The 20,019-nt window shown below is 40.1% G+C and overlaps 1 protein-coding gene across 9 annotated transcripts in view; it reads right to left on the bottom strand.

The window, feature by feature from the left end:
* The window catches only part of ELAVL4 (ELAV like RNA binding protein 4), a 169,427-nt gene that overhangs the window by 53,270 nt on the left and 96,138 nt on the right, over nt 1-20,019 (bottom strand). For 8 of the 9 annotated variants that reach the window (XM_008265276.5, XM_089300718.1, XM_089300721.1 and 5 more), the window contains exon 2: nt 7,742-7,982. In XM_008265276.5, the coding sequence (XP_008263498.1) occupies nt 7,742-7,982 (241 nt within the window). Of the gene's footprint in view, nt 1-7,741; nt 7,983-20,019 lie in introns of those variants that run through there. The other variant, XM_089300722.1, reaches the window with a different exon arrangement.

Raw genomic sequence — 20,019 nt, forward strand, 5'->3', positions numbered from 1 at the left:
TACAGGGCCCAAGCACTTGGGCCATCCTCCACTGCACTCCCTGGCCATAGCAGAGAGCTGGCCTGGAAGAGGGGCAACCGGGACAGAATGTAGCGCCCTGACTGGGACCAGAACCCGGTGTGCCGGCGCCGCAAGGCGGAGGATTAGCCTATTGAGCCACGGCGCCGGCCCCATCATACTATATTAATGAGCTGCTATATTTAAGGCATTTAATAGTATCCAGAACACGGAGTAAGGCATATAAAAAGGAACAAATTCTGCCTTTATGCTTATATGCCTTTGCTGGGTACTATAATTGTGTCAATACAGTCACGTTAAGGTTGACTTCATACTTTAGGAAAGAATCCAAAGCATTTTCTTATTTTAGGATTTTTCAGAACCTTTATTGTTTATATGGATATTTCAGAAGTAAACCTCAAGCAAAGTCTTCCCAAACTAAACCTCAACCAAACCCTCCCAAATTCTTTCTATAAGTCCAGTTCCTTGAAGGTATATGAAGCAACATAAAACAATCCATAACCCTCTTCTCCTTATTCATCCAACAGACTGACCTCCATGTAGTGCCTGTTGGCTTGGATGTTCTAATAGATATTCTTACCACTGTTGTGGTCTATTTCTTACATCTCACATACTAAGAGAGATGTACAAGATTATTAACATTTGGACAAATCTGAGACAGAACAGAAGCTTTCTGATATCACAGCATCAACAGTGTTGGTTCCTTTAATTAGAGATACAAATCCAGATATAAAGGCCAAGGCAAAGTAGTTACCTGATATCCATAGTAGTGAAGGGTTTATTTTTTTGCTTTTGCCTTGTTCTGCCTTTTCTACTGAATGATAATATTAATGAAGTCACAGACATATGTTACAAAGGAAGAAACAAACAGATGGATCAGAGGTGTTGTTTAAGAAAAATCTTTGTCCACAGGGTATAACTCGTACTGATTTCATTTTGGGCATGCTTAACTTGGCAATGTGGCTTCATATTAGACCACTGCTTCCAAAGAAACAGGCTCCAGTTCTACTTCCTTTGTCTATGGCATGAAGGGATAAAAATGCTTTTGTTCTTTAATGGGAATTTTAGCTTTCCTGCTTTGCCTTTCTTTCCTCTGCCTAAATCATAACCACATCTTCTTCCAAACCTTGGCTAATAGGTGCAGCTAACACAGGATTCACCTTTTTCAGCCACCCCCAGCACTTGTAGTCTGTTTCATATACTAGTCTCTTGTAATTGAAAATGTTCAATTTGGAGAGCCCTGTCCTCAAAATCCCCTTTAGAGCTCTCAGCTACCTAAAACAGATAGGAAATTACTCTTAAAAACTACATGGCATTGACATAAGAAGAATAACATCTAGTAAAAACACAATTCTCTTTTATCACTGTGATGTGAGTAATCATACAACGTGGACAGGCAGATCACAATTGTTGTCTTACACTTATTCCTTTCTAGAGATTTTTCTATTTTACTACTCCCTCCCTCCCTCATCTTTCTTTATTCCCTTTGGGGTGGGATGGTAAAATATAGAAATTTATAAAAAATGCAATTCAGCATTCCAGCTCTGCTGGTTTCAGGACATATGCTGAGCTACCTAACCCTGTCGAGGCCAATTCATATATTTTCTCCACTAAAGCACTCATTATAGCGGAACTTGGATTTCATAAAGCAATCTCAATGCACACAAAACAAAAACAAAAAGGCAACGAAACAAAACAAAACAAAAAACAAGAAGCTAAATCAATTCTTTGTACTTCATGGGAGTAATGTAATTTCTACCAGAGGTTTGGTGTCCTTTGTGTGAATTTTTAGGTTGCATGAACCCTGTTGGCCACATGACATCCCTTCTCTCTAGCAGCAGAGGCTACATGTGGGTGAAGGACAAAAGTAAAGGATGTGGCTTCTAATGACATTATGCATCCATGGCCACACACAAAAGCAATGTGGGATATACATTTTCTCTACATGGTACCTAAATTATCCTTTCCCAATTAGAAAAAGAAAATCTATAATCTCTAACAAGATAAGTAACAGAGATGTCCAAAAGTACTGTAACGGAGGCTTAAATTTGGCTCTCTTCTGAAGGAAGACACAGACTGAGCTACATTTCAAGAGGATGATACATATCATTATCTTTGCCTCCTTTTATCCACAGGAGTTTCTTTTAAAATCATTATGTATTAGGTAGACGCTACAGAGGGCAACCAATAGCCTCTACTCAGAGGAAAACATGATACATTGAGCTAAGAAGTAGGGGTTAAGCAGGGGTCTTCACCTTGCACATGCTTCCAAACAAAATCATACTTTGGGAAACTAGAGGTGGATCCCAGCTCTACCACCTGTTAACAGCTACACTGTCTGAGGTAGTTACTTAATCTCATTAAGTTTGTTTTCTCATCTAAGAAAACAGGCCATTCTCTGCGGGGGAAGCAGGACACACAGCAGACTCATAGAATGGCAAACGCCCAAAACAGCACTCCTGCCTTAGAATCAACCCTTGGGACATTTGGATTTGACTAAAAGGTCCATGAGAGTCTCACAGGCATGGAAAGCCATGACACGGTGGCAAAAAACAATCTAAATGAAAGATCCTGGTGAACAAGACCCCAGCAGAAGGAACAGGCCATCAAGGAAAGAGGCGCCTTTCTCTGAAGGGAGGAAGGAACCTCCACTGTGATATGGCCTTGACTAAACAAGTTCAGAGTTGGTGAACTCAAGGGGCTTCCATAGCCTAGACAGCTCATAGCAAGAGTCTCGGGTGATTGCTGACATCATAAATAAGAGTGCCAATTGTTAAATCAACAACGGGAGTCACTGGGTACATGCTCCCCACGTAGGATCTCTGTCCTTAATGTGTTTAACTATGAAACTCAAAAACAACACTATTAGTCGAACAATACCCTATACCTGGTTCGGTTGTGTGAGTGCAGCCTGTTGAAATCCCTGCTTAGTATATGAAGGTAATTGAAAATGAAACATGATGAAGGGCGGGATGGGAGAGGGCGTGGGAGAGGGGAGGGCCACGGGAGGGAGGAGGGTTGGAGGGGGAAGCCACAACAATACAAAAGTTGCATTTTATGTTCTACTTAAAACTATTGGTTGAACTCTGTAATTAATACACAATTACTCTTAGCTGTTTAATTAACGCTATAACTAGTACTCAAATAGTATTTTACACTTTGTGTTTCTGTGTGGGTGCAAAATGTGGAAATCTTTACTTAATATATGCTAAATTGATCCTCTGTATATAAAGATAATTGAAAATTAATCTTGGTGTGAAGGGAAGGGGAGAGGGAGTGGGAGAGGGGAGCGTTGTGGGTTGGAGGGAAGTTATGGGGGGGAGGAAGCTATTGTAATCCATAAGCTGTACTTCGGAAATTTATGTTCATTAAATAAAAAAAAAAAAAAAAAAGAAAAAAAAAGAAAACAGGCCATTCTCTATGTTGAATGAAATAGTTTGTCCGGGCCAGTGCTGTGGCATAGCAGGTGCCGGCAGTGCCGGCATCTCATATGGGCATGGGTTTCAGTCTTGGCTGCTCCACTTCCAATCGAGCTCTCTCCAATAGCCTGGGAAAGCAGTAGAAGATGGCCCAAATCCTTGGGCCCCTGGACCCATGTGGGAGAGCTGGAAGAAGCTCCTGGCACCTGGTTTTGGATAGGCACAGCTCCAACCGTTGCAGCCAACTGGGGAATGAATCAGCGGATGGAGGATCTCTCTCTTTCTCTCCCTCTCTCTCTCTCTGCCTCTCTTTCTCTTTCTGTGTAACTCTGACTTTCAAATAAATAAATAAATCTTAAAAAAAAAAAAAAAAGAAATAAAGCTTGTCCAATGCTCAGCAAGTACCTAAACAGAGTTAGTGCTTGGTAAGTGGTGTCCTCTGTACCATAACTTGTAGGTCTAAGCTCAACTTTGTTCTATGTGTTCCCTGGTGGAGGATTTATCGAGAACCCAAAGTCTGGGGTGACTGCAGTGGTTGGTAATGCAATCAACAAAAATACTTCCTCTCAAGGAATCTTGACTTAATAGAAGCCAGAACCTTCTAAAGGAATCTGTTACATTCTCTTAGGGAGTGGTTCAGGGCAGGAAAATCTTAATCTTGAATTCTTATCTCTTTGTCACCTCCCACCCCCCAATCCTCCCACTGGATATTTAGAACTCCTTGTAAACTTCACAGGATCGAGATGCATTGAGATCTGTAGGAGGTGTTGGAGGAAAAGGGGGGACTGGGATGTTAAAAATCAGGGCAACAAAAATACCTATGATGTCATTTACCCTGACTTCTGTACCACCAGCTGTAGCCTTTCAACTTGCCTGGTGTGATACCTCACCTCTCCTAGCCTGTGTTATGAGTTAATCTTAAATGTAGGCCTTGGAGGGTCTTCCCCGGGAGTGATTCCTATTCCTTCTCCCTCTTCCTTGCAGTCCTATCTCCCTCCTTCTCTGACTTTTAGCGTAGCCAATTAAACCTGAACAACGGGTGGATAGAGGAAATATGCTGCATCTATGGAATGGTACAGCAGGGACCAGTTTCACTGTTAATTTAAAATGCTAGAATTAATTAGGTAGTGTAAATGAAGAATTTAATAAGCACTCTTTACAACCACAAGTTCTACTTTTATTAAACACTGCTACCAAATGAGGGTAAATATTCCTGGTCTCTCTATATTTCCCTGCCTCATTCCCATAAGTTCTCTACAAATAAAATTCTTTTATTTTTGCCTGAATTAAAAAAATGCATAATTATAAATTTATGCCTGAATTATATTTCTGCTTTCAACTCATAAGCTGCTTCTTTAAGCTCAGATGCTACTGTATATCTCTGCTTATGCTGGAGAGGGTGCTAAACAAACCAAAGTTGACAATTTTGGTTTTGTATACCAAATTAAAGGCTGTCTTTGAAGCTGTCATTCCTATTCAAATCTACTCAGTGAACTACCAAATTAGCATTCTTTCAGTAAAAGGAATCTGCTTGTTTAAACATGTGTCTTTAGAAAACAAGGAACAACATCATGAATCAGTACTTCTCAAAAATCTCACTACAGTTCTAGGGGAACTCTTCTGAAAAGGTGATTAATAATATTCACTAATATAGTTGACAGAGTCCCTATTTAGAAGGTAAGGCTACACCAAAAATATATTTTCTATACATGAGTGGGAGGAAGAATCATATGGTTAACTGGTTTTAATTTGGTTTGAATTATCATCTTATTATGTAAAGATTATTCAGGAATCTGAACATCAGCTTTCTGAAAGTATTGGCAATTCACAAAAGATCCAGTGCTCTGGGATAAGATCATTAAAATCTGCCCCTATTTGGAGACCCTGATATAAGCTTTCTGGGTTCTAGACATTCTTCTTGATGCATACTAGCTATATATATGGTAGTAATATCCTCAAGTTATTGAGAAACTGCTATATGCTAAGCACTGTGCTAGGTACTACATAACTTGTCTCTCATTTAATCCACATAATTAGATCTTTGAGGTTAAGTATTATGTTCCATTTTATAGATGAACAAATTATGCTTGGAAGGTTATATGACATATGTTTTAGAAAGTAGCATTATTATTTTGGTGTTATGATTTTATAAAGTAATTTATAAGGGGAAAATTTACATGTGAATTATGAGAATAGGAGAATGTATATATTTATTTGCACAAATAAGCACTGTATTCTTTGATTTAAAAATCAGGATTATGTATCTCCTTATTTTAATCATAGAGCTTCCTTTATATGCATATAAACATATATAAATAGAACATATATAAATAAAAACATCTATGTATATAAAGGCCAGTTGCCCACCAATTAAAGTTCCCAGAGAAAGGGAAACAAAAAGTCAGTACTCAAAACTGACAAGTATAGGGCTGGTGTTGTGGCACAGCAGGTAAAGCCACAGCTTGCAATGCCAGCAATTCATATTGGAGTGTTGATTTGAATTCTGGCTGCTCTGCTTCCAATCCAGTTCTCTACTGGGAAAGCAGTGGAAGACGGCTGAAGTACTTGGGCCCTGCCACCCACTTGGGAGACTCAGAAAGAGTTCAGAGCTCCTGGCTTCAGCCTGGCCATTTGGGCAATTTTGTGGAGTGAACCAGCAGTTGGAAGATCAATCTCTCTCGGTATGTGTGTCACTCTGCTTTTCGAATAAATAAATATATCTTAAAACCTAACAAGTACTCAGAGTTGAGCATAAATGATTTCAGAAGTAGAATATCAGAGAATAGCAGTCTTACATCATTATGTAGCCCAGCATTTTTTCTTTTTTTTAAAAAGATTTACTTATTTTTACTTGAAAGTCAGAGTTAGAAAAATAAAAGGAAGAGATAAGGGGGAGATATATTCCATCTTCTAGTTCACTCTCTAAAAGGCCTCAACAACCAGGGCTGGGCCAGGCCAAATCTAGAAGCCAGGAATTCCATCTGGGTCTCCTGCATGGGTGCCAGGGGCCCAAGGAACTGGGCCATCTTTCACTGCTTTCCAGGCCATTAGCAGAGAACTGGGTCAGAAGTAGAATCCCTAGGACACAAACCAGAGCCCATATGAGATGCGGCCATCTAGGCGGTGGCTTTACCACACGTGGTGCCTCTTTTTTTATTTTTATTTTCTAAAGAATACTCTTGGTGTGGAGATTGGTACAGCAGCTTAAGTCACCTTTTGGGACACCTGTATTTCAAGCTGGAGTACCTGTTTGAGTTCTGGCTACTCTGCTTCTAAACCAGCTTCCTACTAATGTGCATGCTGGGAGGTAGCAGATTGCCTGCCACCCATGTGGGAGACCCAGATTGAGTCCCGGTTTCCTGGCTTCAACCTGGCCCATCCTTGGCTATTGCAGCCATTTGGGGAGTAGACCAGTGGATGGAAGATCTCCCTCCATATCTCTCTCTCTGTCTCCGTTTCTCTGGCTCCCTTTCAATAAAAATGAAAAAAATAAATTTTATAAAAGAAATTGTTCTCACCTCCAATAAGATTACAGGGAAACTTCCTCCAAAGAATTACAGCATCAGCGTCTGGCAAATATTAGGTTCTCAGTGGAGTAATTCTCAATCATGACAAATCAGAACCTTCAACTCTCAAGTGTTGAAGTTATATAGGGTATTGTTTTACTTTCATGTAAAATGACCTTGACTCCTCAAACAATATCTTTGAAACAAACAAGTAAAATAAAATACTATAAAATAAAAAATACCTCAAATGCAGATCTTCATTAAGTATTTCCGTCCCACTCAGGGTAGTTCAATTTCAGAGTAACATGCTATCCTAAGGGCCTGTTTCTTCCTAGGGACAATGGGTAGTTGTGTCACCCTTCCACAGTCCACAGTGGCCCCCTTTAATACACTTGTCTCAGAAACATGAAAGACACTGGCTACTCAGAAACCAAGCATTTGAGAGGAAAAGAATAAACGAATAAAAACTAATATGGAGTATAGGGCAGGCAGGATACAGAACACAGAACTAAGGAACACAGGGAAGAAGTGGCTGATTAGGAATAAAAGGATAAAGTCAAAGAGTCATGTCATAGAAGCTGAAGGAGCTTCAGATTTTCCATGTTTCCCAGCCCTTCCAATCGCAGTATGGCTTTGTATGTTCTACACAGTGTCTAGTGTGAGTTTACCACTGTGTATCCACACCACTCTTACTTGCAGGATACATGATGCAGACACTCAGATACATGTGCATTTCTGTACATCTAAGGAACAATGTAACTAAAACTCTGAAGCCTAGAATATCAAAGAAGAGCATACCTGTAATTTTGTCTCTCACAAGTTTGCAGGATTCTATTTCACCAATGCTCCCAAAGAGACTCCTGAATTCCTCTTGTGTCATGTTCTGGGGTAAATAGTTGACAATAAGGTTTGTTTTGCTGTCATCTGTGGCTGCCCCGGTCTGCATAGGAGAAGGACAGTTTCTGTTGTTGCTGGAGGGTCCATTGCTTGTATTGGATGTTGGGCCATTTGACACCTGAGGCTCCATGGTGCTAATTATCTAAGGAAAAATGATATAAAGCAGTTTTTTGAAATCTCAAAGACTCAGTTAAAATTTCCTTTAAATTTTTATTTTATTTTTTGAAAAGAAAGAGAACAAGATAAAGCAAGATAGAGCAAAAGAGACTCGGTGGTGAATACAGCCAATTTTGAAACATGTTTTTAACCAAAATGCTAAACTCCCCTTGCTATTTTTAGACCAGCCCATAGATTCTGAACACAGACTAGAATGCAGTGGGAACTCTCCCATTATTTTGTTAATGAAAAGCTAATTCCTGTTTTCATTACACAATCACTCTCAGAAATGTATACTTAAGCCACACCAAATTATAATTAAAATGTAAAGTAATAATCATGATTAAAATTATAGTTCCATTAAAGCTGCAAAAGCTAAATATAGAGAGCTACACTCACAAGATCAAATACAGTACCTGTTTATTAACTATCTCATAAAATAAAATGACATTAAATTAAGTGGGGCTGTTCCATGTGGGAAGGGTTTAGATTTTCACTGATGCTTTAACACTGATCAAACTTCAGATTTCATAAGTACATGCTGGGGAGCTGCAAAGTCATGGAATGATTTCTTATCTAGCCATTTAGTTACTGGTATTCCCAGACCTCTAATAAAACAAGAAATTTGAAAGAAAAGTTTTCTCTAGGTCTCCTTCTTGGGTCCAGCACAGCCTGAGGCTGTCCTCTTATACATTACTTACAAAAGATTTTCTCTGGGTTTAAATATTTAATTAAACAAAGATTTCCTCAGATTTGTGAATTGTCGTTGGTGGCATCTAATAAAGAAATGAGTAGGGGTCCCTATCTTCAAGGAATTTAAGAGTCTACAGATAAACTCCTGGTGAGCAGGTGGGAGAGGAGCAATTAATTGCTTCTGCTTGTGGGATAGAGGGATTTAGGAACATTACTCAGAAGATGATGCTGGAGTATGATTTTAGATGGAAAAACAGGTATAAGTTTGTGGTATCAGGTCATGAAGATGTCCTGTATGGAATGACAAACACAGAAACTTACAAAATTGCAGAGCCAGAAGGCACATAAGGGAATAAGATCTAGCTCAATACTCTCCTGTTTGAGATGCAATCCAGAGATGTCCAGTAACTTCTTTGTCATCACAAGAAAGTGGGGCAGAGTCTGAGCCTGCACCCAGGCTTCCTGGCCCCAAATATAGCCCATCAGTCCCACATTTCATTCTATCTTATTGTTGTCCCTTATTTGTCCATCATGATATGACTTCTGTCTCAGCAACTCTTTAGAAACGGAATCATGCTCTGCCACTCACTGTGTGACTTTTATAGCAAGAGATTTAAACTGTAGAAGCCTGTTTTCCTCATTTGAAAACTGATGGGGCTGGCGCTGTGGCATAGCAGGCAAAGCTGCTGCCTGCAGTGCCAGCATCCCATATGGGTATTGATTCAAGTCCCGGCTGCTCCACTTCCAAAACAGCTCCCCACTTAAGTGCCTGGGAAAGCAGCAGAAGATGGCCCAAGACTTTGGGCCCCTGCAGCTACATGGGAGACCTGGAAAAAGCTCCTGGCTTTGGATTGGCCCACCTCCAGCCATTGCATCCATTTGGGTAGTGAACCAGTGGATGGAAAACCTCTCTCTCTCAGTCTCTGCTTCTCTGTAACTCTGCTTTCAAATAAATAAATAAATCTTTAAAAACAACATGCACACATACACACACACACACACACACACACTGTGAACCATGCCACTTGTCCTGCAAAGTGGTAAGAAAGTATCCACAATCACTGATATTTACTAAAGTCACCCTGTCCATCCACCACCTGATGTGACTTCTCTTACGGACTCCTAACAAAAAGGGAATGAAACATATTCTAATATTCTCTGCATTTTATAGATAGGTCTAGTGGACAGGTGATAACTAGCAGCTTCCATCATTGTTACCATTTGACTGCTCAGATTTTTTTTAGGTAACTGTTTTTATTGGCTATAGTACACATGTAGTAGTGAGTATAAATCTTAATGGTACAGCTCAAAGAATGTTTGCAAAATGAACACAATCCATACCTGGGGAACTTCCTTTCAGATCATTACATAGGACATGACTAGTGCCACAGAAAGTCTTTGTAATGTCCCAAACCCTGTCATTTTTACATCACCCCTCACAAAGGTAAACTTGTCTCAACTTCTAATCCATGGATTAATTTTATCTGTTTTGGGACTTTATATACATGGGATTATAATACTCTTTTGAGGCTTTTCATCCATGTCTGGAGAGGCATTAGTGTTGTTTCCTGCAGCAGTAGGTTTGTTCTCCAGTGCCACAGAGAATTACGTTGTATGGAAATGGCATGTTTTATTTATCTGTTGATGAACATTTGTTTCTAGTTCAACTTTTATAGATAATGCTACTATGAGCACTACATACATGTCTTTTGGTGCATATGTGCACACATTTCTGTTGAGAATGTTCCTAGGATTCTATTTTTGAGCAGTTAGAGAATATACACATGCTCAGTTTTAGTAGATACAGTCGGCCCTCGATATCCATGGGTTCTGCCCCTGTAAATTCAACCAATCATGGATTGAAAATATTCAAGGTAGAAGAAACTGCATCTCTACTAAACATGTACAGACTTTTTGTTGTTATTGTCATTATTCCCTAAATTGTACAGTATAAGTATTTACACAGCATTTACATTGTATTAGGCATTATAAACAACCTAGAGAAGATTTACAGTACAAGCAAGAATACAAGCAAATACTATTCTATTTTATATAATGGACTTGGACATCCCCAGATGTTGGTATCTGCAAATGGGGTGATTACAGAGCCAATCCTTTATGGGTAGCAAGTGAAAGTATTTACAACAGTTTAACAAAGTGGTTTTATCAATTTATATTCCCACCAGCAGAGAATGAAAGTTCCTGGTGCCTACTGTCCCATCAATATTCAGAGATTGATTTTGTCTTCACACAGTTCTCATTTGAACCAGAAGGGTATAGTAAAAGAAGAAAGAATTTCTGAGACAAGACACAGTTGACAGGGGCCAGTGTTGTGGTACAGAGGGCTAAGCTGCTGCCTGCATTGTCAGCATCCCATGTGAGCACCAGTTCAAGTACTGGCTGCTCCACTTCCAATCCAGCTCCCTACTAATCTGTCTGAGAAAGCAGTGGAAAATGCATGAGTATGTGGGTCCCTGCCACCCATGTGGGAGACTGGGACTGCATTTCAGGCTTCTGGCTTCAGCCTGGCCCATTTGGGTAGAGAATCAGGAGATGGAAGGTAGGTCTCTCTCTAACTTTGCCTTTCAAATAAATTTAAAAAAAATTTTCTTTGTAAAGACACAGTTGACTTAGAATTCTAGCCCTACCATTATTAGCTATGTGATCTCAGACAGTTTAAATTTTAGCTTCTTCTTTTGTAAGACTAGAATAAAGCCTGCTATGCAGGGTTATCTTCAGGATGAGAGATCATATCTGTTAAGAAACATCACATCTATTAGTGCCCCAACGTGGGTGAATTTTACTCCAATTTCCTCTTTTGATACTTACAAATGGGAATCAAATCAAGAGATTAAACACAAAGTCTCAAGAAGAGCCAGAGGAAAGAAAGCAGACTGAGAAAGGTGGGGAACGCTGATGATTCTTAATCATCATGTAAGTAAGTAACTTAAGTGGCTTCAATTCTTACATTACCAGAACTTTATTCTTGGCTTCAGGTCAAATGTAGGATTCTACAACTTTGGTCCAGGCAGTAGGAGGTGGTAGGGGAGGGAGAGGAGCAAAATACTTCTGAGAAGAATCCAAAATAAAAGTTCTCCTCAAGACTGAAAGAAATTGCATCTAGCAAATCCTATGCCACTGCTCTGCCCTTGAAGCAAAGGTCCAGGAAGGAATAGAATCAGAGAGAAGGGGACCCAGGAGACGGGGCAGCAAAAGGACATGATGATACAGGGCATCAGTATAATGCCTGGCCAGCCGGCAGCTCTCTGCTCTGCCACGCTGTTGGGCCTCTTGGGTCTGTGTAGTGCCTCCCTCTGCTGTGTCCTCTCCCAGTCTCACTGAGTCAGGTGTCCAGGCAACAAATACAACTGACAAGGAACTCAAATATCAAAGTTTATTCATTTCAGGAGGCCTGACTTGCAGAAGCCCAGAATTACTCAATTACTACATTTTGACTTAGTGGCTTAAATGACTTAACAACAGTCCCACAATCTACAGAATCCCTTTCCAGCTCCCTATATTTCTCAGGTGACCCTTTCCATGTCTCCCTTAAAAACACTCAGAAAATACCTTGCATCATTACAGGGCTTTTTTGGAACGTAAATCATACTTTAGTATGGTGAGATTCTGTGGGACCAAAACTGTCCAAGTTTTCCTGACAGCCAGGTTCATTTTTGTTCACTGGATGCTCACCTCACAGACAAACAGTAAAAGCTGGCACTTACACACATGAACATCTCACAGGTCAACCTGTTTCAGAAAGGCCTAGGAAGTGTTAAAGCTGCAGCAAAGTAATTTCAGTTACTCCATTAGCTTTCTGTATGAATTTCCTAATTTATGTTGACTCCTGGAGTTGAGCCCTATCAGTAAATCAAACTCAACTGTGCCCAACCCTTTGAAAAGGAGCCATGAGATGCTACATCCACTACTGAGCCACTTCAACTGACCATATTATATATTAGGTCAAGTATTCCTGTTCAATTGAGATGGACCTCTATTTGCTCTGCACAACCACTACATGGCTATCTTTTTGTGTATCCAGAAAGAACTGATGAAAATATACATACATGCACATATAGAATTTTCTAAATAAAAATGTACGGTGTGAAAGCTGAGAAATATTTGTGAATATATTAATATACATCATATAATAAAACCCCTCACTGGTCTTAATGATGCATCCCGGGATGCAACTCAGGCTAAAAAAAGAAATCAGAAATGTAAAATGTCAGAAACAAATGTGACAAATGAATAGACCAAGAGCATTTCAAATCATTACCTGGAAAATAAGAGAAGATGCTAAGATGAAAAGATAATGAGTACATGAATATGAACTAAAGTATTTTAAGGCTATGTGAAGGATTTTAAAGAGAGGATACCTGTGCTCTTTACTTGGGAGAAAGAACAGAGGTAGGGAATGTGCGTGTTGGTGGGAATCACACCCTCCAGTAAGCACAGAGGCTGGTTTGGGAAAATCAGAACAGTTGCTTCCCCAAGCTAATGCCTTTGATATTCTAACAGCACAATTTTCATTGCAAATAAAAGTATCAGTTACTTAAGTGTTCACATGCACTTTAATGAAACATTCTGTATGGATCTCACAGCCAACTTTGCAGGTGACCAGGTTCCAAACCCCTGACTCACCCTCCTTTCCTCTTCCGAAAGGCAATTAAAAACAGAATTATAGTCAGCATCCAGGATGGAGCACTGAGGAGGTTCAGTTGACTTCAAACTCTAATGGTTGTACAAAGCACTACATTAAATCTTTTATGCTCCCGTGATATATTTTAAGAAACATTATACAGGCTGAAAATTCCAGGGATAAACTATTAGAGCAGTGCACAATAACATAGGCACTCAAATCCTGTCATTGTAAATGTCAATGGTTTGAATGACTAATTACTCACACTCAATGCGTTAACCTCACCCCTCCCACTACTCTTTTCTGCAAAAATATACAACAAAAGCAAAGGAAGGGCCTCTGATGTGCAGCTGCCAGATCATCACTAGGATCTTTTATCTCTACAGAGGGGAGGTAAGGAGAGAAGGCTGGGCCAGCCTCTTCCTCAGTGTATTTGTAAAAAACAAAAAGCCAACCATCTTTGACTTTCATGGCAGTTCAGAGTCCTTATGTTCCCTCAAAGCACCTGTAACTTTACTTCTTTGATTTACCAGGCTATATCTATATCTATGTATTTAGATATTTAAAAGGAGGTTTACAGGGGCTGGCATTGTGGTGTAGAGGGTAAAGCCGCCGCCTGCAGTGCCAGAATCCCATATGGGCATTTGTTTGAGTCCCGGCTGCTCCACTTCCGATCCAGCTCTCTGCTATGCCTTGGGAAAGCAGTGGAAGATGGTCCAAATCCTTGGGCCCCTGCACCCGTGTGGGAGACCTGAAAGAAGCTCTAGGCTCTGGTTTTGGATCAAGCCCAGCTCTGGCCATTGTGGCCATCTGGGGATTGAACCAGTAGATGGAAGACCTCTACCTCTGTCTCTGTCTCTCTGCCTTTCTGTCTCTGTCTTTCTCTCTCTCTCTCTTCCTCTGCCTCTCTATAACTCTGCCTTTCATATAAATAAATAAATCTTTAACAAAAAGGGTAGAGGGTTTACTTCAATGATGGCAAGATCTGCATATGTTGTTTGAACACAGATGGAGCCCTAGTGTCCCAGGTGTTGTGGTAGGCCCTGGATATACAAGAACAAAGAGCAGGCCCTTGCTGAATTCAAAGTGTGGATGCATAAACAATATCAGAGAATATTAGAAACCACAGAGCCCAAAGCCATAATTTTCATGACAAGGAAACTTAGGATCAGAAAGGGGAAATGACTTAGCTAAGATTACACTGATAATTAGAGGCAGAGATGAGACAAGCCCAGATCTAAAGATTACTTTCACGTGTATACTCTTTCTTAGGTGGCAGCAGTCCAAGTACTTGGGCCTTATCTACAGCTTTCCCAGGTGCATTTTTAGGGATCTGGATCATAAGCTAAGCAGCTGGGACTCAAACCAGTACCCCAATATGGGATCACAGTGTCACAGGCAACAGCTTAACCTGCTGCATCACAACACTAGCCCATCACTTAAGTACTCTTAAGGTAATACAGGGGCAGATGTGGCTTAGCAGGTTAAGCTGCTGCTTGGGATGCCTGAATCCCACGTTGATGTTCTGGTTTGACTCTGCTTTGATTCAGCTCCCTGTTAATGCACCCGGGAAGTAGATAATGATGCTTCAAGTACTAGGGTCCCCATCATCTATGTTGGAGACCTGGATAAAGTTCAGGGCTCTTGGCTTCAGCCTGGCCTAGCTCCAGCTGTTGCAGGCATTTGAGCAGTGACCCAGGAGATGAAAGATCTTTGTCTGCCTTTCCTTCTCTCTGTCACTCTGCCTTTTAAATAAATAAATATGTCTCTTAAAAAAACCAAAACAAAAAGAAATAAGACAACATAGGCATGACCATTTGGATAAGGATTTAGTTCTTTCGGATGTGGGGTGAGGGTGGCCATATCATAAAATAAGACATGTCTATCTCCACACCTTTCTGAATATTGTACTTCACAGTGCACAAAAGATGGTGAACTGAACACTGAGATCCATGGGACAGAAACTGTAGCTCTTTTGCTTATCTCCTGTAAGTAGAACAAGGCTTGACAACAAGCAGGTTCTGGATAAATGACTGTTGAATGAATGAAAGTCCTTGTAGGTCAATAGGTTACTGTATCCCTCAAACAAGCTTGTAAAGTATAAGCCAATCAGAATTAATATCATCCTCATTTTACATCGAGCAAGAAGACAAAACAGGTAAACCACCAATTACTGAGAACTTACTAAACACCAGGCATGCATGAGATAGTATTTTTAGTGTGGATTTGTTTTTGGATTTTTTTGTTGTGGTAAGGTACATATAAAATTTATTATCTTAACCATCTCTAGGTGTTCAATTCAATGGTATTAAGTACATTCATAATGTTGAGCAACTGTCACTATCATCCATCTCCAGAATTCTTTTCATCTTGCAAATCTGCAACTGTGTACCCATGAAACAACAAATCTCTAACCCCTACTTCTCCCAGTCCCTGAAATCAACATTCTGTTTTCTGCTTCTGACACATTCATTCTAGTAGCCTTTGGCTGGCATGGCCCCACTCAAAATCTGTTGAATGTCTTTGGCCATTTCTTCCCCTAAAAGCCAATCTATTGTCTATAGATTGAAAGCCTCCAAACTGTTCTTTCCACTTTCAGCTTACAACATCTTTGGGGCACTTCTGTGGAGACCAGGGGTGGTGAATGTCTGACCCACAGGCCGTTAAATGCCCATGAAATCATTTGGTATGGCCCCGCCAAGGAAACCTCAGGCAGGACTCAAAATTCAATAAATCTATAGCACGCTAATTTTTAAGTTCATAATTTTGTATGGCCTCTGAATGATGTTATAAATATCCAACTGGCCCTTGGCAGAAAAAAAGTTCCCTACCCCTGGTGTAGACTGATAAATCCCCTTACTCCTTGAAAGCAAAGTTTAGAACCCTGCCTCAGCACTCTTCCACTGATTTAGTCTCCACTTACTCCCCAAACCAGGTGGATGTGAACTATTAGTGAAGCATGTTGGCAACATACACTGCCCATCACTGGGCTGGGGCCCCATTTAATGAGTCATCAGGAGGGAGAGAGTAGAACGTGGTGGCTCAAGGCAGTCTTTGCTTTTATTGGTATACGAAGTGAATAGAGGTACCCCTCCCTCACAGAACTATCATGAAGAGTGAATGAGATCAAGTATGTGAAGTTCTCAGCACTATTCCTGCCATGGTAATCCCTCCACAGATATTATTGATCACTGTGGTCAACATTAGGAGAAACGAGGGAGAACAATAAAAACCAATATTTAAGAACATAGTATGGAATTAGAAAAGCTAAATAGTAACTATATAATCAAAGGGAAAAACCTTTCCTACCTTCACAAATCACTCTTTATATATATTCTTTCTTTCGGAATTTGTTTATTAATTAAATCCTTTTGATAGTTATTTAATCTTAGAGAGAGAGAAAGAGAGAGAGAGAGAGAGAGGTCATCTGCCATATGCTGCTTAACTCCACAAATGGCTGCAACAGCCAGGGATGGGCCAGGCTGAATCCAGGAACCCAGAACTTCATTTGGGTTTCCCACATGAGTGGCAGGGATCCCAGTACTTGGGCCATCTTTTGCTGCCTCCCCAGGCACATTAGCAGGGAGCTAAAACAGAAACAGAGTTGCCAGAACCCATACCGGCACTGTGATACGGGATGTGGGTGTTGGAAGCAGTGCCTTAACCTATTGTGTCACACCAGCCCCAGTGCAAGGCTCTTGCATACCCATCACTATGTTCTCAACTTCTGTTCTGGTGGACGAGTGATCTCATGGCTCAGTTCATGCAAAAATATCAGGAGGAAGCTGGCGCCGTGGCTCACTAGGCTAATCCTCCGCCTTGCGGCACCGGCACACCGGGTTCTAGTCCCGGTCGGGGCACCGGATTCTCTCCCGGTTGCCCCTCTTCCAGGCCAGCTCTCTGCTGTGGCCAGGGAGTGCAGTGGAGGATGACCCAAGTGCTTGGGCCTTGCACCCGCATGGGAGACCAGGAGAAGCACCTGGCTCCTGCCATCAGATCAGCGCGGTGCGTGGACGGTAGCGCACCAGCCGTGGTGGCCATTGTAGGGTGAACCAACGGCAAAGGAAGACCTTTCTCTCTGTCTCTCTCTCTCACTGTCCACTCTGCTTGTCCAAAAAAAAAAAAAAAAAACAAACAAACAAACAAACAAAAAAACCAGGAGGAAAGAACTAAGAAAGGTCACAGGAATATTTTTCTTTTCCAAATATTCTATGCTTGCACTTTTATCCCTCTTTAAATGATGGCATTCACAGGAACTATAAAGATGCTAAAGGAATGTACCAACTGCAAACATGTCTCAGGTGTGCACATTTGAGACACACACATATATTTTATTAAGTATTTTAACAAGTATTTAAAGGTATTTTCTTTTACTGTATTGGAAGGACTTTTGAAAATTTATGTATAAAGGCTAACCCTTATGTAATAGAACAAACGTTCCCAAGAGCATGAAGAATAATGTTTACCCAGGGCAGTCACTGAATAGAACCATTAAAGAAATATATTTAAATTATTCATGAGAACAAAAATAAAAGTCCTAATTCTCTTTGTAGGCATTTCCCACTTAACCCTTATAAAAATCTGACAAGCAGTATGTTAGTCTGGTGGAGTGGCTCACACTATTGCATCTCACTCGCCTTTCAACACCCTGAAAAACAAATCCCCTAAGTTAGAAAATTACACAGCAGGCTCAGTGTTCCTGAAGACAGACATTGTTTTTAGGAATAATTTTTCATTTCTTTTCTTCCTCCTTGAGAGATACTAAAAATGTTCTTACAATCCCCCAATTTCATATTTCTTTAAAGTTTCTGCTATCAGCTCATAAAACCCATAGTTTCCCAACTTTCAAGAGATTTTAATTTACTCCAGTCACTTCAGTCACTCCAGTCACTTTTAAAAGCAACACTTTCTTGGTTATGATTCAGTTGCAAAGGAGAAATGTGTTATTACTGGGATCCAAGAGAAGGGTCTCATAACTCTGGGACAAGGGAATTTGGGAGTATCTCCCCTCCAACTAGTTTGCTGACCACAGGCCCAGGGGATTCTGGCTGAATAGTACACTCATGTCCCTCAAACTATTTGTACCAAGTTTTTGCAGATTCCGTGGAAAGGTAACTAGAAAACTCTAGAAAAAATATTTAATTCCAACTGGATAAAACATGCTGACAGTTTAATAATACCATTGGGCAGATGCACAAATAACCTGAAAGACCTATTTACTCTAGAAAACTACGTGGTAATAAATTCTTAGCATATCCTTAAAATAAGTATATTCAATCAACACAAGTTTATTGAGTGCTGTTATAGGCATAGGCATTGTACTAGGAATTGGGGAAACAAAATAATTTGGTCCCTTCCATAGAGGGCTCGAGCTGAGAGGGTGGCAGAGTAAGGCAGCTAAAGAAAGAATTAAAATCAATGGTCTATACCCCTTTCTTTAAGCAACCCCCTCCAGAGTTTCGCTAATGACTCCTCCTCTTCACCAAAAGCACATACATTGAATCCTATGTGATTCTGACACTGAACTGACAGTCCTGTTCTTGCTCTAAATGCCACATCCTAAACAAACAGCCACTTATAACATTGAGGGAAGCTCGAGGTATCCCTTCTTTGAAATAGCATCTTCTCCACTGCAGAGGAATACCAGGCATGCCCAAAGTATTCTCAGTGGAGGTATTCAGGGCTTTCAAAAAATCAGCAGCTGCTGGAGAGAACAAGAAGCATTAATACTTAAAATAGCAGGGCCAGCATGGATATGAAAAGCATAATCAAAATTTAATTTCTCTTCGACATTTTTCTCAAATTCACAGAAACTCAACTTTTTAATCTTCCTCAGACACATCATACGTATTTCCCCTCCTAAATAAATACTGGCCTCTTTTTATATCTCACTGTATTTCTTAGAGCTTCAGTTAGGAACTAAAATGATTTCCTGTGTGTCCATCCAGATGCAGTGGTAGTAAAACCCTTGGGGATTTGGTTTGAAAAGACTTTTACAGAAAACTCTCCAGAACTGAGGGACAAGCTTGATCATTTAGTTCATTACAAACAGGAGAGAACCTTTCCTTAACCGCCACAGTTCATTTTTTGGTACAATGGCCAATAAGTAAATACAATTTGATACTTTTAATGTACTATGTTAAAGTCATATTAGAAAAAGACAAATGTTTTCATTTTAATATAAACACAATCTCGTGGGCAAACTTAGGTTTCTTGCAAAATTATTAGCTCTAATTAAGAAAAAAACAATGGGAAAACAATTCCTTCCCGTCCGATCCCCTCAAACTCTAAACTCTGAATGTTTTCTGTGGACAAAATAACCAAGATGCCTAAAACAAGCTAAGTGTAACTGTTGGGACGGGAACCAACTGTGATAGCACATACGTTATCTTCATCTTCCACACAAAGAATAGTTAATGAATCATTTGAAAAACTGCTCACAGACTGATTAGGTAGGATTCATCTTCTAATTATATGCATAAACAATAGCCTAAGGTGCAATTCATGTAGACATAGTGTTGCATATTTATAAAATGCCTGGCTTGTGGCTCAAAGTATGAGTAAACTTATCAAGAGTTATCTGAAAAAGCAGTGTGTTATTGTGTATATATAAGTATGATGGCTCTTTAAAAATTTAATGGAAAATGCATAATTTGAAAACACTATGCATGGATTTCAAAGATCTGTG

This window comes from Oryctolagus cuniculus, chromosome 7 (assembly GCF_051225735.1).
Source record: "Oryctolagus cuniculus isolate XC-2025 breed Fujian yellow rabbit chromosome 7, ASM5122573v1, whole genome shotgun sequence".
Classification (NCBI taxonomy): domain Eukaryota; kingdom Metazoa; phylum Chordata; class Mammalia; order Lagomorpha; family Leporidae; genus Oryctolagus; species Oryctolagus cuniculus.